Raw genomic sequence first — 25,259 nt, 5'->3', positions numbered from 1 at the left:
CCCAAATCCATTTTTATATCTTTGTGGGCCTGGAATAGTCTGAATTGCCACACTTGGAGGAGTGTGATTCTTAGCAGTTGTGATAGTACTCTCTTTGGCAGTGCTAGCAGGGGCATGGCGTGGTGCAAGTTGCAGTGGCCTCCTGACAAGGGCCCCAGTACTAATTTTCTCACAAATTAAGCACTGCCCATAACAGAGTATCAGCCTTGAAATCCATCTCAGTAAAAGGTTGAGTTCCACCCCTTAGGGAGTAAGGCATAAATTCCTGAGACTGGCCACAAAAGGCACTGAACTTTGGTTCCGCCTCTGAACCTGGTTGGCACTGAGAGCCCCCTTCAGTCACAGAAAAGCCCTCAAGGAGTGGCCACCACGCCTTGAGTCCAGCCAATACACAGTCTACCTTGAGGGGGCAGATCAGCATCCCTCTGAGTTGAAACCCACTACAAATTGCCATTTCTAACTAGAGACACACACCAGCACTGAAAATGTCTTTGTGTTGAGATAAGATTCGAGTGAGGCAGCTGAGATACCAGAAATGCCTGCTATCAGGCAGTGCAAAATATAAAAACATCATTCTACCAGACAAATCCTTGCATGCCTACCTTCCTGCTAAGGAGCCACACCACAGCCACTTGCAGAAATAGAGGTTAGGCTTTAAAAAGGACATATTTGAGGAGCTGTGTAGCTTTCCCATACTGAAGAAAAGCGGGGAACTGGTAACTGCCCCCATTACACCCTTCACTCGCTCATCTACCAGCACCATATACACTCAGTACACAGCTTAGATACCACACAGACCATCCTCTCCTCAATGGTCTGTTCACTCTTTCCACTCATACTCATAATTTGCCTATCTTTAAAGACCTCTACTTCAAGCCTGCAGTACTGGAAAATGGGGATGGCTACCACTTCGGTCCACAGGAAGACATTAACCTAAAGTCTTATTCTGTGGAAACCTCACCGCCCGATGACACCATTGCACAACATGTGATAATAACAGGGCAGATGAACATCATGAGGCAGAGCTTACATGTAGTTGAGGAGGGTTTTCTGTTGTTAACACTGTCAAATCCTGAATGGGGGATGCAGTATTTATCACTTCTTCAAGGCATGACAAGGTTTGCAGCTGAAAACTTTTAAGAAGCTTCAACCGTTAGGTATGGTACCTCAAAGGTTCTAGAAAAAAACATAAGTCTCCTCCTAGCAAGCCACCATATATCAGAGACCATGTTCCACTGGACTCTCGTCAATACAGCCAGGAAAAGAGCTGCAGTCCAGGCTACTGGGGACGCACAACCTCCTGACAAGGTGATTAAGAAGATAAACTCATCTGGGAAGCACTGCAGTGGGGGTTTCAATCCGATGGAAATTACCACTGGGAAGAAATGGAAACTCTGATAAAACACCTTTCAGAGTCATACTACAAAAGATGCCGAAACCTTGTTTACTTAGGCAGCTCTTAGCTAATGCCAACTTTGAGTGCACTCTAGTCAAAGGGATAGAGCCTTAATGGAGGTCAATACCAGTATTATTCTCTGCAATCATGCATTAGTTAGGGTGCCGGGCTTTCTCCCTGAGGATTGACAACACCATATCAAGGTCCATTTCGATGGGGAAAATGTCTTGGTGCGTCAGGTAGACAAAATGTGAGAGAAGATTGAAAAAAAAAGATACCAACACCATGAAAACTTGGGCTACCCTCCATACACAGTCTCCCAGTACGGGTTTTCAAAAACAGCATGCTAAAGAGGGAGCCAACACTGTACCATCAACAGTGCAGAGGTGACTCAATCAGTAGAATCCTTTTAGAAGGTCCATACCTTCAAGTCCTACCGTCTGGGTAGCTACCGTGGCAACAGACGAGGCAAGGGGAGAGGCTACTCCGGCAAGGGTGCCTCCACCTCAAAACATTGACTTGCAATCCATTCTCTCTAATCATGCACTCCAGTCAGGGAGGAGGAGAAATCCAGTCATTCCTTCCACAGAGGTGTAAATAACCTCAGACAGGTGGGTCCTTTCCATTGTCCTGCTTGGAGTTCCATACAAAACATACCACCTCGACAGCACCCCGAGAGTCGAGGCCATCTACAGCTGTAGTTAGAGGAAGTACAGACCCTTCTTACAATAAAGGTGCCATCAGGCTAGTTCATCAAAACAAATGGTGCCATGCATTGTAATTCCTGTACCTTCTTATCCCACATCAGGATGGTACCTGGATTTTATGTTGTTGAATCATTACAGCCCGTGGAGCAGTTCAAAATGACAACCCTGCTGATTTTCATGCTTTTGCTTTACACAGGAGACCACATGGTGACCCACAACCTCAAGAAAACCACCTTCCACATCCCCTTACATTTTGCTCTTCACCACTACCTGTACTTTGTGGTAAGTGGCCAGCACCACCAGTTCAAAGTTCCCTCCTTTTGGGGGTCACCACAGCCCCTGGAGTGTTTACCAGTGCCTAGAAGTGGGACTGCACATGTAGAAAATACACCATTTACACCCTCCCATGCTTGAAAGGCTGGCTAATAAAGAGCGGGACCTGAGAACAGGTCTAGTGTCAATAAGACCCTATGATTCAACTCACAGTCCGGTGGTGGAACACCAAAAACCTGTTGCTGGTCACACTATTTGGACCATTACCACAAATACCTTACTAATGGGATGGGGAGTGCACCGTAACCACATGACTGTCCAGGCTAACTGTAACCTCTGGAGGGAGAGAGCTGGAAAATATATGCACTGTCATGGAGGGCTTAACCTAATAGGAAAAGGTAGTTCTCTAAAAGAGAACAGTGGAAGGACATGACTAAAAAAGGCTAAGCTTCAAAAGGGGGGGTGGGGGGGGGATAAACACAAGATGGACAAGGCACGCCATTGAATAAGAAGCAAGCAAATGAGTGACAAAGCCTGCCAATGTAAGCAGCGGGCAGACTTTAAGCACTCAATAGGTTTTTCGCATCCACGGAGATTGCATCGTCTGGTAGGCTCGGCCTAAAAATAGTGCCCACGTTATTCTGTAAGCTTATGTGCATGCATGGTGATGCCTAAATGTGCATACTTATTCATGCATGTGCGCAAATAAATGCATATTCAGTTGCTATTTAGGTCAAGCACGCTGACGTTTTGTAATCAATCTGTGTGCTTTTAACCACGCCCAACGCACGCTCACCGCTATCATATGTTAGTGGGCTTGCCTTTCAAAAAACCTTTGTTATCATTGGCAAATGCTTTATGTTTGTCCTTCCTTGGGGGGAAGTTTTGTTACCATCTTGGCCATCGACAAAGTTAAATGGATAATTGCACTTTTGCTGATATGTTTGACTGTGAGCGAACTTCTCTTTCCTCTTGTGTCTCTCCTTCGCGCCCATGCCTATGGCAGCCCTAGGGCTTTGAATCCGCTCACGTATGTCAACTGTTTGACTTTTCATTTTCAATTTGTGGCAAGAAAAGTCCAGTTAGGAATTTACAATTCTAATAGCTCTAACTCGAGCAAACGCGAGACCCATTTCCTTGCAAATGCTTGTTGTTTTATGATTATACACAGCAGAAAGCTTTTTGAAAGTCAATAAACAACGCAAGGCCTCTTAGCTCTGTCAATGCCTATTCTTTTTGTTACTTATTCCATGTTTATCCCTGTGTATGGTTGGAGCTAACAATGTAGTCCATATTACTGTAAGCAGTAAGTCCATCATCCTGAATATTTTATTTTAAAACTTGGTTCTTTTTCCAATTTGCATAACTGGTAGGTGGTAGTGTTTTTCAAAGCTGTAGCTTCTTTGCTGGTCCGCAATACCCTCAGTTTTGTTATCTTTCACTCTGTACCTCTTTTTTTCATGTAGTATCGCTGGCAGTGTTGCTGACAGCTATGACACAGAGAGTGGTTTTGAGGATGCAGAGAACTCTGATGTTGCTAATACCGTGGTGCGAATCATCAATCGTTTTGTAGATAAAGTGTGCACGGAAAGTGGTGTCACCAATGAACACTTAAAGGGACTTCATATCATGATTCCAGGTAAGGAACCCAAATAAGTCCACAGTGGGCTAATGAGTTTCCATAATGCTGTATAAAGATGTATATTAAAGCCACAGATATTACTTAAGAACCAAAAGAGGCATTTTTTCCTAATCTTGGTTAGGAGGTTCAGGCGGGCTTAAGAGGGTCAGCCCATGTGTATTTGTTACACGATTCCAAATCAATTTAGGGTCTCGTCATCATGATTTCAAATAGCCTAAAGGTAGATTAGAAGTGTTATTATGCATATCACCTATGTTCATGTCCTAGTTTCTAATCACCTGTTTGAAGAGGTCTCTGAGAATTTGGTTTTTTTCTCCTTATAGGGACTTTGTATTATATTACAGGTCATCTTTATGAACAGTTCAGTGGGAATCTAATGAGTAGCTGAAGGTTTGGACAGTCAAAATCCCCCATGTGACCTCGATATGTACCATAGAGTTTCTTTCACATTTGCATTTGGACTGCTCTGCTTGTGTCTCCATTAAAAAAAAAAGTCTACTAGGTGGGCCAGCACGACAGCTGATTGTTTGGTGTGGTTTCCTTTTTTTAAGCTGGTTTGTCTTTTCTTATCTCTCACTTCTTTCCCTTACCGACCTTTGACTAATATTTTATTATTTCAGATATCGTCCAGATGCACATAGAGACGCTTGATGCTGTGCATAGAGAAAGCAAAAGGCTCCCTCCCATCCAAAAGGTACCACTCTAGCATCAGTCTAGCTCTGTGTGATCTCTGGCTCTTAATTCATCTCTCTCCTTTCTTTTCGCCTGGTTCTGATCCCTTTGTTTTGCATTATTTTGGATCTGTGTTGAGGTTCTGTAGATGAGTGTGCAATTCTTTATTTATGTGACTAACGATTTTCTTACTGTGTGATAACTTTCTTAGTGTGTTTTGCTTTGCAAGGTTCATTCTCTATGTTTTATTAGGCAGAATTAATTGTATTACCAGTTCGGTGTGGTGAGGCTGGATAATATTTGTCACTAGTGTTAAGGATCTGTCTGAATTGTTTGGCTTGCTTCATTCAGTTCTAGACTAGTGGTTCTTAACTTGTGGTCCATGGAACCCTGAGGGTCCACAGCGCCTACTCGGTGTCTGTGACTGTTAAGCAAATCAAATAGTTTTAGCAGATTTTAAAGTATACATAAAGAAGCAAAATGCAAAAAGTTTAATTTTATAACTTTGGTAAATATTAAGAAATTAGAAATTGGAGGCTAAAGATTAAGTTGGTATCCTTAGCTTGACTTGTAGGAGCAACAGAAGTACAGCAAACAGAGTTTAGTACACACGTGTGATGGTTAGCCTCAAATGATGGGCAGGCATTCACCAATAAAAGAGAGCATGCATTAAAACCAAAAAAACAGCAATATGCTTGAGACTTGCATTTCACTAAATCTTTTAGTATGAAATGTTGAAAAGCCCCAACCTTTCCATTAAAACTAACTTCAGATTTTTGTTTATATTATTTGTGATTTAAACAAAATATTAAGTAAGTTCTGTAATTGTTTGGTGCATACTTGTTTCAGTATTATTTCCAGTATTGATTCAGTGTGGACCCACAGCAGCTAAAAGGTTAAGACCAACTGCTGTACCCATTACATATTAGTATACAGCAAGCATTTAAAACTATCCAGGAATAGCGAGGGAATGTAGACCAACAGGGCATTGTAACTGGAAACTAGAAAACTGACAAAGAGGCAAAAACAAATCCTCTAAAGTTCTTAAATAAGTTCTGTCAGTCATGAGGTAGACAATCATGAGGGAAAAAGGTATAATGAAAATTTCACCAAATGATTTAGAAAGAAGGTATCCTACAGATATGTATTGTATTTTAGTCCTTAACAATAAAAAAGTGAAAAAGAACCGTAAGTAAATATTTAGACAGCAACTTCAAGTTGTGCAGAAGAGTGTGGAATATTTACCACACTTGGTATACGCCATATAACCCATATGACTTGATTCCGTGCACAGAAACTAGTTTCATAGTTGAGCATTAGTCCCATCTATAATCCACAGAATGAGTTTTCCATTTACAGAGACAATTTTCAAGTAATATTGTTCTATATGGATCCTGGATGTGCATTTAAAATTCTACATGTAATTTAAGATTTATGAGCAATGAATAATGTTGGAAACCTACTACGAATTCATCTCCCAGTGCCCTTGACAATCCCTGTGGCATCTTGACATCTTATAAAAATAAATTCTATTTCTCCTACTTCTTTAACTTAAATAAGTACTTCTGTAGGAAAGTACCCTCTTTTTGGCATGGTTACTCCCATTTTGTGCCTGTTTCCAGTATGTTTTGACTGTGTGCACTGGGATCCTGCTAATTAGGACCCCAGTGACTGAGCTCTCTCCCTTGAAACTTGGTTGCTTGGACCACAAACACCCCACATTTGGCATACTGGTGCCCCCTTATAAGTCCCTAGTATATGGTATCCAGATACCCAGGGCATTGGGGCACCAGGGGTTCACCATGGCTGCAGCATGTATTATGCCACTCATGGAGGCCATGTATAATGTATTGGCAGGCCTGCCATTGCAGCATGTGTGAAAAGTTGCATGCACCCTTTCACTTCAGGTCACTGCACCACGTCACTATAAGTCACCCCTATGGTAGGACCTCCTAGCCCTGAAGGCAGGATGCAGGTACCTGTGTGTGAGGGCACCCCTGCATGAGCAAAGGTGCCCCCACAAACACCAGCTCCATTTTCCTGGACTTCGTGAGTGCGGGGACACCATTTTATGCATGTACTGGACATAGGTCACGACCTATGTCCAGCTACATAATGGTAACTCCGAACCTGGGCAAGTTTGGTATCAAACATGTCGGAATCATACCCCAATACTGTTGCCAGTATTGGTTGTATGATTCCATGCACGCTGGGGGCTCCTTAGAGGACCCCCAGCATTGCTCCTTCCAGCTTTCTTGGGTTTTCCGGGCAGCCCAAGCTGCTGCCACCCCACAGACAGGTTTCTGCCCTCCTGCTGCTTGAACAGCTCGAGCCCAGGAAGATGGAACAAAGGATTTCCTCTGGAAGAGGGAGGCAACACCCTCTCCCTTTGGAAAAATGTGTTACATGGCTTGGGAGGGGTAGCCTCCCCAAGCCACTGGTATGCTTTGAACGGCACAATTGGTGCCCTCCTTGCATAAACCAGTCTGCACCAGTTCAGGGACCTCCAGTCCCTGCTCTGGTGGGAAACTGGGCAATGGAAAGGAGATTGACCACTCTCCTGTCCGTCAGCACCTCAGGGGTGGTGCCTAGAGCTCCTCCAGATGGCCTCTTGATTCTGCTATCTTGAATCCAAGATGGGCAGAGACCTCTGGGAACATCTGAGTGTCCAGATCAGGCAGGTGACGTCCCTTCCAGGGCTATTTAGTGTCTCCCACTTGGGTGGGTCCTCAGATTCGACGTGCAAGACTCCAGCAGGAATCCTCAGCAACGTTTACTTCGACTTCTGGCCACTGGAGCTGAAACTTGACTCCAACATTTCCCCGGCTGCACATCCTCTGAGAGCGGCAAGTCATCAGTCTCCACAAGAAGCAAGGAGAAGTCTCCCTTGGAGTGAAGGAGTCCCTTCCCTGCATCTGCAGGTACCAACTGCAACGACGACCGGCTGCGTGGGTCTCCTCTCATCCTGAGCTGCGTGGATCCTGCATCACGGGTGGTGGTCTGGAGTGGTCCATTAGGTCCTCTCTGCCAGCTTTCCAACTTTAATGACAGTAGGTCCTTGCCTTTCCAAGCAGGCCAGTACCCATGGGCACTGCATCTCTTGCAGCTACCAAGGCTTGTTGGCATCTCCTCCCATGGATCCTCAGGCTCTGAATAGACCCAGCCCTCTTCCCTGCGACGCACAGCCCGCTGAGTGCTTATCCTGCAATGTGGGACCTCTCCTCAGGTATGCTGCGTGGGCCTCCCTACGATTCCCTGTGCTCCTTACCTGTGGGTCTTTTGTGGGGACTGCCTCGTCTTCTCTGGACTCTCTGCACTTCTGAGGGCCGCCTGGGATTCTCCAGTGGGTTGAGTCCGTCTGGACCTTGCTGGTCCCCAGCAGCTCCACTTTTCCACCAACTACGACATTTGCCTTTGTCAAGGCTTGTTGGTGGTTTTTCCACACCACAGACTGACTGCAGTCCTTCATCCGGCGTGGGACGTTGACTGCTTCACCCAGGAATGTTTCATCTGCTCCAGTGCCGCATTGCTGACCGTCTTCGTCTCACCGCCAACCAACTCCTGCATCCACAGGCAGGTGGGTAGTGGCTCCTGCTACCACGGGACACTCCCACATGAACTGGACTTAATCCCCCTTCTTTTCCGGTCCTTCCTCTTCCAGGATCCACTTTTAGTTTCTTGCAGTCTTGTCTGGATCTTGCAATATCCTTCTCTGAAGTTCTTTGGGTTGGTTTGGGTAGAATCAGTAACTTCCCTCTTTCCTCCTAGTCGCTGGGGGGCACCCTAGTACTTACCTTTGGGGTTTTCTAGTACCTCCAGCTCCCCTCTACCGATTCACTTCCGTGGGTAGGGACCTGACCTTCGCATTCCACTTTCTAAGTATATGGTTTGGTCTCCCCCTAGGCCTTCAGTATAGCCTATTGTTTTTCTGATTGATACTGTACAAACAATAGTGTGTTCACTTACCTCTTATTGGAGAGTTGCCTATCTAGTATTTTAGTATTTGTGTCACTAAAATAAGGTACCTTCTTTTTTTTAACACTGTGGTTCTTTCATGTGTGTGAGTGCTGTGTGACTACAGTGGTATTGCATGAGCTTTGCATGCCCCCTAGATAATCCTTGGCTGCTCATCCACAGCTACCTCTAGAGCCTGGTTTCTAGACACTACCTGAACTTCACTAATAATGGGATACCTGAACTTGGTACAAGGTCATAATACCATAGGTACTCGCCACACACCAGGCCAGCTTTCTACAGCATCGTCATCATTTTACAGTGGTTACAAATGCAGCATTCAATCTGTTTTTCTGGCCTGAATGCAGGCCTACAAATGATCACCCTGAAAGTTGGAAATTCTTGCTGTTTGCAGTCAGTAAAGAGGTCTCCTTTAAGTGTGTTTGCTCTTATGATGCCTGTTAAGCAGTGGTACTAGAAAGAGCATTTAGAGATGAATTGCCTCTTTACTATATCGCATGTTTTCCTTCATTCCTCGATACTCTTCTGTGCCTTGATCCTTTTCTTTCTTTCCAGCCCAAGCTGCTCCGACCCATGCTGCTAATAGGAGAAGAGTATGTGATGGAAGGACTTCGTGTTTACCTCATACCAGATGGACGGGAAGAGGCATCAGGAGGAATTATTGGAGGTCCTCCCCTGCTGCCAGCTGAAGGAGCTATTTTCCTCACATCTTATCGCTGCATCTTCAAGGGAACATCCACTGATCCTTTAGGTAAAGGTTTGCTTTATCATTCTCCTGTCAGGTGTAGGTGGTGTTTCCACCACCTCAGAGCTGTGAAGTTGCAACTTTTAAGTATCATTTTTGCTTTTGTGTTCTCCTTGTGTGGCCAATATTTCTTTTCCATTGTCCATACTGGAAAATGCTTAATTAGCTGTCAGCCCCAGCCCATTCTGTTTTGAGTTCTGTGTGTCTGCGCTACCTGCCTTTGGGTGAGTGAACACTAACTAGTTGTATTTTATTTCTTCCCATAACTGAGGTAAAGAACCTGATTCTCTCACACTCTGTAACTTCTTACACTGTGCAGTGACCCGTTTTTTTTCTCTTGATTATTGTTACTGCTTTTTACTCTATCTTTAGCTTGGGAAGTTCATGGTGTTAATACTTTGGATTTAAGCAATATGCCTCATTCATTTGTAGCAGCTGATACATACTTGAACCATAATCATCTGGAAAGTGATAATATGGTGCATACTTGGGCCATTGTGTTCCCATCTGAACACAGTGTCCTAGAACTGTTTGCAGTTCATGGATAATAATAAGATCCTATCTCTTAGGGGATGATGTATTCATCATCGGGAAGATGAATTAAAAAGTGGCTCTAGGGGCTTCAAAGTCAGTAGTGGCATACCCTTTGATAGTGGTTGTCCTGGAATTCTCCCTCTCCAATATGGACATCTCTATCATTGGCCCTGCACAACTGTTACTAGTAACTGTTTAGGGTAAACATACAGGATCGCACATCCATTTTTCCTCCTGTTCCTGACAACTTGTGTTTCCACAAGCTCATGGATTAAGGAGCTGTAGCGTTTGCTGCCCCAAACACTCTATTGAACCATTGGGTAAAATCTAGATTGTGTAGTACTCTCTTGCACTATCAGTATGACAAGGCCCATCCAGCCTCCTACTCTCTCCCATACTCTGAGATATAACCAGCTAGACTATGTACTAGAGGATAATGCAAGGATGAAGACTGGTGCTTCTTTGATTGGCTTGGTAGCAAGAGGCTGGCTTCCCAAGATCTCACATGTAATCTCACTCTAACATGAGCACAAGAACAAGTGCAGGTGTTGGAGGACGAGCAGGAAGTGGAACTGGATCTGGCAGTAAATACAGGCATAGAGGAAAAGTTCGTTTTGAGGAGCTCTGTTCTGGAACGAGCTGAAGTGTCTTCATTGTCGTTGAATATACAAGAATCTCTGTATCGACTTGGGTGATTTTGATAGAAGTTTTGGTGACACAGGTGTTGATGAGTATGAAGTCGACATGGAGCAAATAGAATGTATTTACAGCTAAGGTATTGACAACGTCAGCAAAGGAATCACTGCCATCCTTGACCTTGTTGATGGTGATGTGATTAAGAATGCATTCACTTTGTGCACAACCTTTTCGACAAGGGTGATCGGGTCGCCATCTTCAAAGAATGTATTGAAGCTCAAGTTCTGGCATATCTGCTGTGGTGTCCTTGTTATGGTGTTGATGTTGAGTCAGCCTTTGGTGAACACGCCAGCTGAAGCCCTTAGTGGCAGCATTGTTACTTGAGGCATTGATCTTGAATAACGCAGGCTATGTGTCTTGGTGCAGAACTAAAATGAAACCAAACATGGCACACAACCTGCCCTCTTGGCTTACCACTGGAGTTTAGCATCGTCACTGTCTCCAGTTACTGGGGTACTGTCAGAAGTGGCTCCAGTGGTGATAATGTCAGTGGGGGGAGTGGAGGGATTCATCATTGTCTTCCACTTCCCCCTCCTCACTCTCAGGTGGGCCTACTTTGCTTACCACTGCTCTATCATTTTCTGCAAGTAGCTGCTGCAGATGGGGTTTTGTGGGCTCAGGGCCCATGGCAAATTTTCATGCTTGGCAGAGGGTCTTACGTTGGGTAACCTTAAGGTTTTTGCAGTGGCCCAGGTTGAGCTCCTGAGATAAAACTGCTTACACAGTCATGGTTTTAACGAGCTTGGGACCTTATTAGAAACGTATAAAACATGTTTTAAGTGAACTACCAAAAAGGCCTAACTTAGCTAAAGTATTTTAAATTCTAAACAGTTCGGACTGGGGGAATTAGCACAATGCCCTACAGCTTATTTTAAACATTTTAGAAAAATCGAAAGATTGAATAAATGTTTCCTAACTAAAGACAATTTTGGATTCCTTCATGCACTCACTTAATAACCGAGTGGTACAGCAAATGTCAAAGTCTTGTACCACACCGCTGCACCACCAATGTTGGAAGCCAGCTCTATATATGATATATCAAAATTAGATATATCTTGCAAAGTGTCCAGGAGTTCCCTTACTAATGTATAGGTGCCTGCTCTAGCAATCCCAAGGTGGTCTTTTTAGATTTTGCCTGAAGTTGTTTATTTAAAAAAATATATATATATATATATGTTCGATGGCATGTGTAGCTGCAGATACACATGCTGTGCACAGTCCGCCATCTGGTGTTGGGCTCGGAGTGTTACAAGTTGTTTTTCTTCGAAGAAGTCTTTTCGAGTCACGAGACCGAGGGACTCCTCCCATTTCGACTCCATTGCGCATGGGCGTCGACTCCATCTTAGATTGGTTTTTTCCACCATCGGGTTCGGACGTGTTCCTTTTCGCTCCGTGTTTCGGGTCGGAAAGTTAGTTAGAATCTCGGAAAAAATCGTCGGTATTGTTTGCGTTCGGTATCGGGTTAGTTAGAACAAATCGACACCGAATTTTGAAGAGCTCCGGTGGCCCTTCGGGGTTTTTTCGACCCCCCCGTCGGGGCCTGGTCGGCCCGGCCACGTGCGACTTCAAGGCTGATGGAACGGACCCCATTCCGCTTCTGCCCAACATGCCATAACAAGTATCCGTATACGGATCAGCATCTGGTCTGTAACTTGTGCTTGTCCCCCGAGCACAAGGAGGATACTTGTGAAGCCTGTCGAGCGTTTCGGTCGAGGAAGACGCTGAGAGACCCAGGAGACTACAAATGGCGTCCACGCCGACAGGTCAAGAACGTTTCGAGGAGGAAGAAGAAGCTTTCTCCATCCACGAGTCGGATTCTGAAGAAATCGACGCCGAAGAAACACCCCAAACCGTGAGTAAGACGTTGAAAATCAAGACTCACGAGAAGTCCACAAAAGCCCAGGGGACGCCACCGCCAACAGGCCATGGCCTAACCTGAAAACTAGGTGACCGATCCAAGGCACCGAAAAAGGGCATGCTGGTGTCGAAGTCATCTGACTCCGGTTGAGATACCGCCACACAGCAACCTCGGAGCCGAGACAGCGGCTCCGAGAAACTTCGGCACAGAGACAGCGGCACCGAAGAATTTCGGCACCGAGACACCACGCCGAAAACAAAGAAGGTTTCTTCGGAGCCTAAAAAGACTTCCGAAAAGGTTTCGGTTCCGAAACATCCAGCCTCGGAGCCGAAAACTAGTTCCTATACAGAGGAACAAGGATTGACCTCCCAATTACATAGATTTGGAGAGGAGCTTCAAGCTGTAGAGCCTGACTACACGCAAAGAAGGCTTCATATTCAGGAGGACACAGGGAAGATAACCACTCTTCCCCCAATCAAAATAAAAAGGAAACTTGCCTTTCAACAAAAGGACAAGCAACCACAGGCAAAAGTGGCAAGGAAAACAACCCCACCACCGTCTCCACCACCATCAACACATGCATCACCAGCAACAACTCCACCACTGATGCACTCACCAGCTCATACTACAATGAGTCAGGATGATCCCGATGCATGGGACCTTTACGATGCTCCAGTGTCTGACAACAGCCCAGACTCCTACCCCACAAAACCGTCACCACCTGAGGACAGTACATCCTACACACAGGTGGTCGCAAGGGCAGCCGAATTTCACAACGTCACCTTACATTCTGGACTAATTGAGGATGACTTTCTGTTTAACACCCTATCCTCCACCCATAGCCAGTACCAAAGCCTTCCCATGCTCCCAGGAATGCTAAGACATTCAAAACAAATATTTCAGGATTCAGTTAAAGGCAGAGCCATAACTCCAAGGGTGGAGAAAAAGTACAAGCCACCGCCAACAGATCCAATCTATATTACAACACAACTAACACCAGACTCAGTAGTTGTCGGGGCAGCTCGTAAGAGAGCCAACTCTCATACCTCAGGAGACGCACCACCTCCAGACAAAGGGAGCCGCAAATTTGATGCTGCGGGAAAAAGGGTTGCAGCACAAGCAGCAAATCAATGGCGTATTGCCAATTCACAAGCACTTTTGGCAAGATACGACAGAGCTCATTGGGATGAAATGCAACATTTCATCGAACACTTACCCAAGGAGTTCCAAAAAAGAGCGCAACAGGTGGTAGAAGAGGGACAAAGTATCTCAAATAATCAGATACGGTCTTCCATGGATGCAGCAGATACAGCTGCAAGGACAATAAACACTGCAATCACGATACGAAGGCACGCATAGCTGCGCACTTCAGGGTTCAAGCCGGAAATCCAACAAGCTGTGCTCAATATGCCATTTAATGAACAGCAATTGTTTGGGCCGAAGGTAGACACTGCCATTGAGAAACTCAAAAAAGACACCGATACAGCTATGGGCGCACTCTACTCCCCGCAGAGCAGAGGCACATTTCAAAAAACACCTTTTAGGGGAGGGTTTCGAGGTCAACCCACAGAAACCACAACCTCACAAACAAGGCCTACTTACCAGGGTCAATATCAGAGGGGAGGTTTTCGGGGGCAATATAGAGGGGGCCAATTCCCAAGAAATCGAGGAAAATTCCAAGGCCCCAAAACTCCTCAAAATAAACAGTGACTCACAAGTCACACAACCCCATCACATAACACCTGTGGGGGGAAGACTAAGCCAATTTTACAAACTTTGGGAGGAAATAACAACAGGCACCTGGGTCTTAGCAATTATCCAGCATGGTTATTGCATAGAATTTCACCAATTCCCTCCAAACGTCCCACCGAAAACACACAATATGTCAAAACAACATATAGATCTTCTAGGACTAGAAGTTCAAGCACTGCTTCAAAAGGACGCAATAGAATTAGTACCAAATCTACAAAAAAACACAGGAGTTTACTCACTGTACTTTCTAATACCCAAAAAGGACAAAACTCTGAGACCAATACTAGATCTCAGAACACTAAATACCTACATCAAATCAGACCACTTTCACATGGTCACGTTACAAGACGTAATCCCACTGCTCAAACAGCAAGATTACATGACAACATTAGACCTGAAAGATGCGTATTTCCATATACCAATACATCATTCACACAGGAAATACCTAAGGTTCGTATTCCAAGGAATACATTACCAATTCAAAGTGTTGCCATTCGGAATAACAACTGCGCCAAGAGTTTTTACAAAATGCCTGGCAGTAGTAGCTGCACATATCAGAAGGCAGCAAATACATGTGTTCCCGTACTTAGACGACTGGTTAATCAAAACCAACACGCTAAGACAGTGTTCACAGCACACAAAATATGTCATACAGACCCTTCACAGGCTAGGTTTCTCCATCAACTACGCGAAGTCACACCTTTTGCCGTGTCAAACACAGCAATACTTAGGAGCGACAATCAACACAGCAAAAGGGATTGCCACTCCAAGTCCACAAAGGGTTCAAACATTTCACAAGGTAATACAGGCCATGTATCCAACGCAAAAGATACAAGTCAAAATGGTAATGAAACTCCTAGGCATGATGTCTTCATGCATAGCCATTGTCCCAAACGCAAGATTGCACATGCGGCCCTTACAACAGTGCCTAGCATCACAATGGTCACAAGCACAGGGTCAACTTCTAGATCTGGTGTTGATAGACCGCCAAACATACATCTCGCTTCTATGGTGGAACAGTACAAATTTAAACCGAGGGCGGCCTTTTCAAGACCCAGTGCCACAATACGTCATAACGACGGATGCTTCCATGACAGGGTGGGGAGCACACCTCAATCAACACAGCATCCAAGGACAAAGGGACATACATCAGAGGCAGTTTCACATAAATCACTTAGAACTGTTAGCAGTATTTCTAGCGCTGAAAGCATTTCAACCCATAATAACCCAAAAATACATTCTTGTCAAAACAGACAACATGACAACAATGTATTATCTAAACAAACAAGGAGGGACACACTCGACACAGTTGTGCCCCCTAACACAAAAAATATGGCATTGGGCGATCCACAACCACATTCGCCTAATAGCACAATTTATTCCAGGGATTCAGAACCAGTTGGCAGACAATCTCTCTCGAGATCACCAACAAACCCACGAATGGGAAATTCACCCCCAAATACTAAACAATTACTTTCAAATTTGGGGAACACCTCAAATAGATCTATTTGCAACAAAGGAAAACTCAAAATGCCAAAACTTCGCATCCAGGTACCCACAGGATCAATCCCAAGGCAATGCTCTATGGATGAACTGGTCAGGGATATTTGCGTACGCTTTTCCCCCTCTCCCTCTCCTTCCATATCTAGTAAACAGTTTGAGTCAAAACAAACTCAAACTCATACTAATAGCACCAACATGGGCAAGGCAACCTTGGTACACAACACTACTAGACCTTTCAGTAGTACCCAACAGACCAGATCTGTTAACACAACACAAACAACAGATCAGACATCCAAATCCAGCATTGTTGAATCTAGCAATTTGGCTCCTGAAATCCTAGAATTCGGGCACTTAGACCTCACACAGGAATGTATGGAGGTCATAAAACAAGCTAGAAAACCTACCACTAGACACTGCTATGCAAATAAGTGGAAAAGATTTGTTTATTACTGCCATAATAATCAAATTCAACCTTTACACGCATCTGCAAAAGAAATAGTAGGATACTTACTACATTTGCAAAAATCTAACCTAGCTTTCTCTTCCATTAAAATACATCTTATGGCAATTTCTGCTTACCTACAAATTACGCACTCAATTTCATTGTTTAGGATACCAGTCATAAAGGCGTTTATGGAAGGCCTAAAGAGAATTATACCACCAAGAACACCACCAGTTCCTTCATGGAACCTCAACATTGTCCTAACACGACTCATGGGTCCACCTTTTGAGCCCATGCACTCTTATGAAATGCAATACTTAATGTGAAAAGTTGCATTTTTAATTGCCATCACATCTCTAAGAAGAGTGAGTGAAATTCAAGCATTTACCATTCAAGAACCATTTATTCAAATACACAAAAATAAAGTTGTTCTACGGACCAATCCTAAATTTTTACCAAAAGTAATCTCACCGTTCCACTTAAATCAAACGGTAGAATTACCAGTGTTCTTCCCACAGCCAGATTCGGTAGCCGAAAGAGCACTACTCACTGATTAGAAGTAGCTCTCGCTGCAGAAAAGGTGGTCATGAGGTGGGGGGGGTGCCAAAAAAGACTTTCGCACAGGGCGCCACCAGCACTAAAGCAGGCCCTGTTAGCAGGACTGCGGACAGTTCGCTTATGTTCCATAGTCCCTGGTGCTGATACTGAGACTGCAGACTGTGGATCGTAGCAACAGTGGTGCTTACTTCAGTCAGAGTTCGAGAACCCTACTTGTGGTTGGGGGACCCTCATTTAAAAACATAATTAAAAAAATAATGCTACTGTATATGCATTTTTCAGTGCATTTATACTGCTAGTTCGCTCACTGTATCATCATCGACTTATCCTACTTCTTTTTTTGCTTCTTATATACATGTATTGTTATGTGCATTTATTTAAGTCATCCTTTTAAGCCCACTGATCACAGTTTTGAAACGCTGTCAGAACAACTAATAAACACTTATAACAAACAATAAAAAACATCCTCTGTGAAGAAAGTTCTAAGTTACTGACAAGTTTTTCTAGCATCTTTATTTTTCATTTTTATAGTGTTACAAGAATTGAAACAAGATCACTACAGGAAAGTAAAAACAAGATGCCTGTAAAATCTGTCTATTGTACTGTCACCTGCATTGCAAATACTAGACACTGATACATGATAAAGAAAAGCATAACAGTTTGGTACTGGGTAACGGAGGTGACGCCACACATGAGAGCACATGCAGCATATTTTGCATTTCATCAAACCTTCCCCTAGTGCACAGTGTTTAATTTGTAAATCAAAACGTGCAGGCGCTCGAAGCTCTCCCCTGAAACAGACGGCTGCTGGAATTAAATATGTGAGCACGGAATACTGAGGTAGCTATTCCTGAAGCCATCTCGGGCCTCTTTAATCCATGTAGAACCACACCCTGCCCCTTCAACTCACTATTGCAGCTTTCTGCTTTCTCCCTTTGTGACACTTTTTTTTTTTCTCTTCCTCCGTCTTTCCCGTCTGCATCTTTTGCTTACAGTAAATGCTTGAGGCAGCATAAATAAGTGGCAGCCCTCAAAAATAAGTGCTGGTGCCCGCACCGGAAAACACTGACTCAAGTTAAACACTGCTAGTGCACCAGGCCAGTTTCATACCTCCTCATCAGTGCCAGTGTCCACAGTCGATCCAACCTCATTATCCATGTAGGTCTGAAAGTGCTCAAGTACCTACACACCTTTGCAATATCATCCTGAGCCTTTTGATCGGGACAGCCTAATGTGTTGTTCTTCAGCCACCTCCCACTCCAGAACATCTCTGACCGCAGACTCACTTGGTGTGTCTGAACACTCATCCAACCAGTTGTTACCCTCCTCTTCGCCAAGAGGAGAGCAAGCTGCATACATTTGTAAGACATTTGTCTGCCCTTGGGTTGGGCTACCACACCCAGCATACATGTCTGAGGTGTGAATGGAAGCTGAAGCCTCGTAGCCCCCTTGAACCGCAGAACCACCTCATCCCAGTACGTCCCCACTTCCCTACACTGCCAGGGCAAATGTAAGAATGAGGTCTGCCCACCCAGCACTTGGGACTTTGTGCCACCTTGTGTGGGTAAATTTTACTGATGGCATACGGGGTAATGTACGTGCGGTGCAGGTAGTTGAAATGTATAAGCTTGAATCTGCATTTGGACAATACCTTGCGGACCAGGGCATAGGCGCCCTATTCCAGTCCACATCAACAAAGGGCTCAGAGAGCTCCCTTTCCCACCCCTGTTGAGACTGCATTGGTGGTTCCCTTTTGGCCTTATAAAGGAGCGTTATCAAATGTCTACCACCCCCACCCACCTGAGAAGCCCACCCAACACCTGTGATGGTACAGGGGCTGCCAGAAATGTACACCACATCTCTTGAGCAGCATTCTATATTTTTGCAGAGCAGGGGGAACTGGCCTGCTCCTGATTGGAATGTATCCCAAGCTTTCTGAAAAGTCATAAAAGTTTCACCAGATACCGTGGCGCTTTGATTTGGCTTGCTTATGTGAAACTGTATTATTTTTCATTTTCAATTAATGTAACAAGAAAAGTCTGGGTATGAGTTTACAACGCTGATAGCTCTAACTCGAGCAAATGCAAGACCCATTGCTTGTTTACCCATTACTGTTTATTTTTACAAGTCTTCTTCTGCTAGGTACATAAATGTCCTTTTCATGCTATTTCTGTTTTCTGCACTTTTGCAGATAGACCTTGCTCTTCTTTCAGTATTGTTCCTTTTCAGAATTATTTACTACTATTACTGCAGCCCTTCAACATTTTCATAGCTCACTTCTAAAGCTAATAAATAGATAAAAGCCATGCTGGTAACAGCCACTGGCAATAATACTTAGCAAGCCAAGGGATACTTAAAGACCATGTTGCGAGGCCTGAGGAAAATGAAGCTGCACGGTGTGGTGTTCTGATCTACCATTACAGTCTTTGTTTATCGGTATGCCTCTTGTGTTTCAAGAGGTTATTTTAACAAGAATAATACTCAGAAGTGCTCAGTGCAGTATGAACTCATGAACTGCAAAACCATTACTGTTTTTAATCGCACTATCATTTTATCCTGTAGACAAGCTAGAAGTGAATGTTGTGGGATCCTGCACTGTGTATGAAAAGGACATCCTTACTTTAAAATATAATATAGGGACTTATTCCTCAATTTTCCAGTGCCTTTCACGTCATTTTAGTCCTGCTATTTATAAGGGCTAGAGGAGGAAAGCTTCTTTTAAGTATTTGCTCACACTCTGTAGTGTCTTTCCTTCTCTGTGTAAGGAAATGTTGAAAAATAGGCCTGGCAACATGGAATGGGTGTCAGTCCTTTCTGATGTGGGACGAGGAGTGATGTTATACTTCTGTGTGCTAAACGTGTGTTATTACTTGTATGTCCTTTTTATACTTGCCGTGAAAGCTATAGATGTAATCAGTCTGTGATGTGTCTTTGTGCCAATGAATTCAGACACAATAGGTTATCTTTCTGTTGATCTTTTTCAGTATTTATTGTTGGTTCTTCTGATGCCAGCATTTATTTTGTGTTTTCTTATGTTTTACATTTTACATGCCTCCTTGCCACAACATTGCAGTGGGAGAGCAGGTGATCATCCGTTCTTTTCCCATCTCCTCTTTGACCAAAGAGAAGAGGATTAACGTCCAGGGTGTGGTGGATCAGTTTATCCAGGAGGGACTGCAGTTGCGGTCCTGCACATTCCAGGTAAGAGTTGGCAGTTGAGAAACAGTTTTTTGGGGGGAATGTGGGGCAGGTCTAAGCCCATGATACGTTTTACAGTGTCTGTGACCTTTACATAGCAATCTTAGGATGGTAACTTATCTTTCTGTTTATTCCACTACTGTTCAAACTTAAATTATGTTTGGCATGTTTGTAGTCTGTAGAAATGTTATGGTATTAGGTGCCAGAGTCCTAGCCAAGATCCTTTTTAAGTCATTAGAACGGACAGAAGCCACTGAATAACATTAATGTTCAATAAGTATTTATCGATTCAGAAGAACAAGATGGAAAAAAACTAGGGGTACTATCACGTTCTGAAGTGGTGATATTAACCAAACTGTAATGTCTCTGACTCGCAAGATTTGGTTTTTAAGAACAACAGCTCACACTATCACTAGCTGTAGGAAAATGGCTCCCCGTTGCAGACACTCCACACTTTTTGCCTGATATTGATGCTGACTTGACTGAGAAGTGTGCTGGGACCCTGCTAACCAGGCCCCAACACCAGTGTTCTTTCACCAAAAATTGTACCTTTGTTTCCACAACTGGCCCACCCCTGGCACACAGATAAGTCCCTTGTAAAAGGTACCAGTGGTACCAAGGGCCCTGTGACGAGGGAAGGTCCCTAAGGGCTGCAGCATGTATTGTGCCACCCTAAGGGACCCCTCACCTAACACATGCACACTGCCATTGCATATTGTGTGTGTTGGTGGTGAGAAAAAGGCAAAATCGACATTGCATCCCCCTCAGGATGCCATGCACACAAAATACTGTCTGTGGCATAGGTAAGTCACCCCTCTAGCAGGCCTTAAAGCCCTAAGGCAGGGTGCACTATACCACAGGTGAGGGCATAGCTGCATGAGCAATATGCCCTTTACAGTGTCTAAGTCTATTCTTAGACATTGCAAGTACAGTGTGGCCATATTAATTATATGGCCTGGGAGTTTGTCAAAACGAACTCCACAGCTCCATAATGGCTACACTGAATACTGAAAAGTTTGGTATCGAACTTCTCAGAATAATAAACCCACACTGATGCCAGTGTTGGATTTATTACAAAATGCACACAGAGGGCATCTTGGAGATGCCCCCAGTATTTTACCCAATCCTTCAGTGAAGGACTGACTGGTCTGTGCCAGCCTGCCACTGAGACTAGTTTCTGACCCGCTGGGGGGAGAGCCTTTTTTTCTCTTTGAGTCCAGAAACAAAGCCTGCACTGGGTGGAGGTGCTTAACACCTCCCCTCTGCAGGAACTGTAACACCTATCAGTGAGCCTCAAAGGTTCAGGCTTCGTGTTACAATGCCCCAGGGCACTCCAGCTAGTGGAGATGCCCGCACCCTGGACACAGTCCCCACTTTTGGCGGCAAGTCCAGAGGAGATAACGAGAAAAACAAGGAGGAGTCACGTACCAGTCAGGACAGCCCCTAAAGTGCCCTGAGCTGAGGTGACCTCTGGCTTCAAAAATCCTCCATCTTAGTTTTGGAGGATTCCCCCAATAGGATTAGGGATGTGCCCCCCTCCCCACAGGGAGGAGGCACAAATAGGAGGGTGTAGCCACTGGCTACTGCCCTCCCAGGCCTAAACACCTCCCCTAAATCTGTTTTTGCCCCAGTTGCCATTCCAATTACCCGAGGACAGACCTCCATTTGGTCTGTAACCTCAGCTTATCTCCATACCATAGAAAAGACTCCTACACACCCTGTTGTGCTTTCATCAGTGAAAATACTTTTTGGAACCGAAGAGCTAGTTGCATTGCCTCAGCCTCTTGGCCCTCCGAGAGCAGGATGACACACCAACCTCTTTGAGGACAAAGACATCAAGGGAGACCAGCAGCAGCACCCCTGGCGGTGAAGTCAAGGAACTATTGTCAGTCGGCAGTTCTGGCTCTGGAGGAGGAAAAGCCCATGCAGGCACAAAGAGAGTCCAAGGTGTCATCATTTACCTCCTCAGGAGGTCAGAGCCTTAAGTTCCCAAAGTCTTAGTGAGGCCTCTGGATCACCACTACCGAAAGGCCATGGCCTACACTGAGTGGAGAGTTCAGACCCAATGCATTCCCATTCTTAGGCATCAAAGTCCGCCTCCAAACCTCACCGTTCCACCTTGGCAGCCCTACCGGCCCCAGCCCAGAAAACTGTTTTGGAACCAAAAATACCTGCTTCCGAGCCCTGTAGGAAAGTACCCTCTTTCTTGGCATGGTTACCCCCATTTTCTGCCTGTTGTCAGTATGTTTGACTGTCTACTGGGTTTCTGCTAACCAGGACCCCAGTAGTTTTGCTCTGTCCTCTAAATTGTACCTTTTTCTTCCCACAATTGGCATACTGGTCCCCCCCCCATGTACATCCCTAGTATATGGTACCTAGGTACCCAGAGCATTGGGGGTTCCAGGGGATCCCTATGTGCTGCAGCAGTTATTCTGCCACCCAAAGGGAGCCCATGCAAAGGGTTCTGCAGGCCTGCCATTACAGCTTGCGTGAAACAGGTGCATGTACCAGTTTTCACTACAGGTCTTCCCACCAGGTCACTATAAGTCACTCCTATGGTAGTCCCTCTCAGCCCAGAAGGTAGGGTGCAGGTACCTGTGTGTGAGGGCACTCCTGAACTAGCAGAGGTGCCCCCACAAACTCCAGATCCATTTTCCTGGACTCAGTGAGTGTGGGGACTCCATTTTATGCATGTACTAGACATAGGTCACTACCTATGTCCACCTACCTAATGGTAACTCCGAACTTGGGCATGTTTGGCTCCTTAGAGGACCCCCAGTATTGCTACCAGCAGTCTTCCAGGGTTTTCCGGGCAGCCCAGCTGCTGCCACCTCTCAGGCAGGTTTGTGCCCTCCTGCTGCTTGTTCTGATCAAGACCAGGAAGGCAGAAGAAAGAATTTCCTTTGGGAGAGGGAGAGGTAACACCCTTTTCCTTTGCAAATAGGTGTGACTGTCTTGGGATAGGTAGCCTCCTCAAGCCACTGGTTTGCTTTGAAGGGCACATTTGGTGCCCTTTGTGCATAAATCAGTCCACACCGGTTCAGGAATCCCAGCCCCTCCTCTGGCACGAAACTGGACAATGGGAAGGGGAGTGACCACTCCCCTGTCCGTCACCACCCCAGGGGTGGTGCCCAGAGCTCCTCCTGAGGGTCCCTGGGTTCTGCCATCTTGTTTCCAAGGTTGGCAGGGAACTCTGGGAGCATGTGAGTGGCCAGGCAGGTGACGTCAGAGCCCCCTCCTGATAGGTGCTTATCTGGTTAGGTGACCAATTCCTCTTTCAGGGCTATTTAGGGTCTCTCTCTGATTCGGCTTGCAAGATTCCAGCAGCACTCCTCTGTGACTTCTGGCCTCCGGAACTGCGACTGGAACCTCCAGGACCCAACAAGATGCTTCCAAGAAGAAAGGACCCTTTAGCAACATTGTTTCCAGGGTTCCTGCCAGCTTTGCAACATTTCCCTCACCGTGCATCCTCAGAAGACTGCAACTCATAAACCTGCACAGGAAGAAGAAGGAATCTCCCTTGGAGTGAAGGAGTCACTTCTCTGCAACCGTAGGCACCCACAAAAAGCGGCGACCGGCTGCATGGATCTTCTCTCCTGCTGCATGGATCCTGCATCACTGGTGGTGGTCTGGAGTAGTCCTCTTGGTCCTCTCTGCCAGCTGTCCAACTTTGGTGGAGGTAAGCCCTTGCCTTCCCACGCAGGACAGTACCCCCAAGTACTGCATCTCTTGCAGCTGCCAAGGCTAGTTTGCATCTCCTCCAAGGGATCTATAGCCCCAGCACTCCATCCTGCAAAGCACAGCCTCCTATGTGGTTCTCCTGCAGCGTGGGATCCTCTTTTGTAGTGCTGCATGGGCTTCTTCTGCGACTCCTGTGTCCCCGTCCTGTGGGTGCTACCTCTGCTCTTGTGGACTCTCTGCGACGCTGAGGGTCCCCTGTGACTCCCCCCTCCTGGGTTGAGTCCTCCTGGACCTTGCTGTTCCCCAGAAGCACCTCTTTTCCACTAACCGCGAGTTTGCCTTTGCCAAGGCTTGTTGGTGGAATTCCTGCACCAACACCCGTCTGCAATCTTCCTTCAGCGTGGGGCTTCCTCTGCATCCATCAGGTACTCTTCTCCGCTACTGGGCTGCAGTGCCTACCTGTTCTTCATCACTGGCGACCAACTCCTGCATCCACAGCTAGGTGAGAAGTAGCCTCTAGTCCTCCAGGACTTCACTATGACTCTTGGACTTGGTCCCCTCTCTCTGCAGGTCTTCTTTCTTCAGGAATCCACTGCTGTTTTTTTTGCAGTCTTCTCTGGTTGTCTTCTTTTTCTTCTTTTCCTCCTTTTGGGTGGTTTGGGGAAAATCCAGTGTTTTACTCCTGCATTCCTGGTCGCTGGGGGGCACTGTGTTACTTATGTTGTGGTTTTCTGATACCCCCAGCTGCCCTCTACACATTTTCCTTACCTATGTGGGGGTACCTTGTTCGCATTCCATTTTTTAGTATATGGTTTGTGCTTCCCCTCAGGTCACTATTGGTTATTGCCATTTGCACTGTTTTCTAACCTTTTCTATGCCTGTTTCTGATAAGTAGTGCATATATTTAGTGTATAACTTACCTCCTAAGGGTGAATTACCTGCCTAGTATTTTGTGTGTGTAAGTGCTGTGTGACTACAGTGGTATTGCATGAACTTTGCATGTCTCCTAGATAAGCCTTGGCTGCTCATCCACAGCTACCTCTAGAGAGCCTGGGTTCTAGACACTGTCGACACTTCACTAAGAGGGGATACCTGGACCTGGTATAAGGTGTAAGTACCTTAGGTACCCACCACACTCCAGGCCAGCTTCCTACAAGCCCAGACTGGCAGACTTGAAAGCAACCTTGGCACTGCATGGGCCTCTTCTGCTGCTTTGGAGAACTTTGTGCAGCCAGTACTTCAGCACCTATATGAGGAGCTAAACGCCCAGCAAATATCTAAAACACATTCAGCCTGGCACTGGTCAGGTCCTTGCAAGGCCTCGAGACAAGCCTACACCTTACTCCTCCTAAAAGGAAATGAACTTTTGAGAAGGCTCTAAACCAGCCTTCAGAGCCAGCACCCCAGAAGCATCAGCGTTATGACAAGGGCAACTCCCCTCTACTACTTCCTCCTCCTCTTTCTCCAACTCCCCTTTCTCCTTAATGACCTTCTGTGCAACAACCCACCTCTGCCTTACCATCTGTAGCCCCTATAACACATTCACCACAGGGATCTCCTCCTTCAGGAGGTGGGAAAAGTCTGTGATCTTCCACTGAACCCTCTTTCGAGACACAGCCAAATGAGG

At 45.5% G+C, this 25,259-nt stretch overlaps 1 protein-coding gene across 11 annotated transcripts in view; it reads left to right on the top strand.

Annotated features, from left to right (window-relative positions):
- The window catches only part of SBF1 (SET binding factor 1), a 1,129,538-nt gene that overhangs the window by 618,689 nt on the left and 485,590 nt on the right, over window positions 1-25,259 (top strand). For all 11 annotated transcript variants that reach the window (XM_069229431.1, XM_069229429.1, XM_069229425.1 and 8 more), the window contains exons 20-23: window positions 3,843-4,015; window positions 4,639-4,712; window positions 9,221-9,416; window positions 19,827-19,954. In XM_069229431.1, coding sequence (XP_069085532.1) covers window positions 3,843-4,015; window positions 4,639-4,712; window positions 9,221-9,416; window positions 19,827-19,954 — 571 coding nt within the window. The remainder of the gene's footprint in view (window positions 1-3,842; window positions 4,016-4,638; window positions 4,713-9,220; window positions 9,417-19,826; window positions 19,955-25,259) is intronic.

This window comes from Pleurodeles waltl, chromosome 4_1 (assembly GCF_031143425.1).
Source record: "Pleurodeles waltl isolate 20211129_DDA chromosome 4_1, aPleWal1.hap1.20221129, whole genome shotgun sequence".
Taxonomy (NCBI): Eukaryota; Metazoa; Chordata; class Amphibia; order Caudata; family Salamandridae; genus Pleurodeles; species Pleurodeles waltl.
Note: the sequence above shows the minus strand (reverse complement) of the source record. Positions and strands in the feature narration are given on the sequence as shown.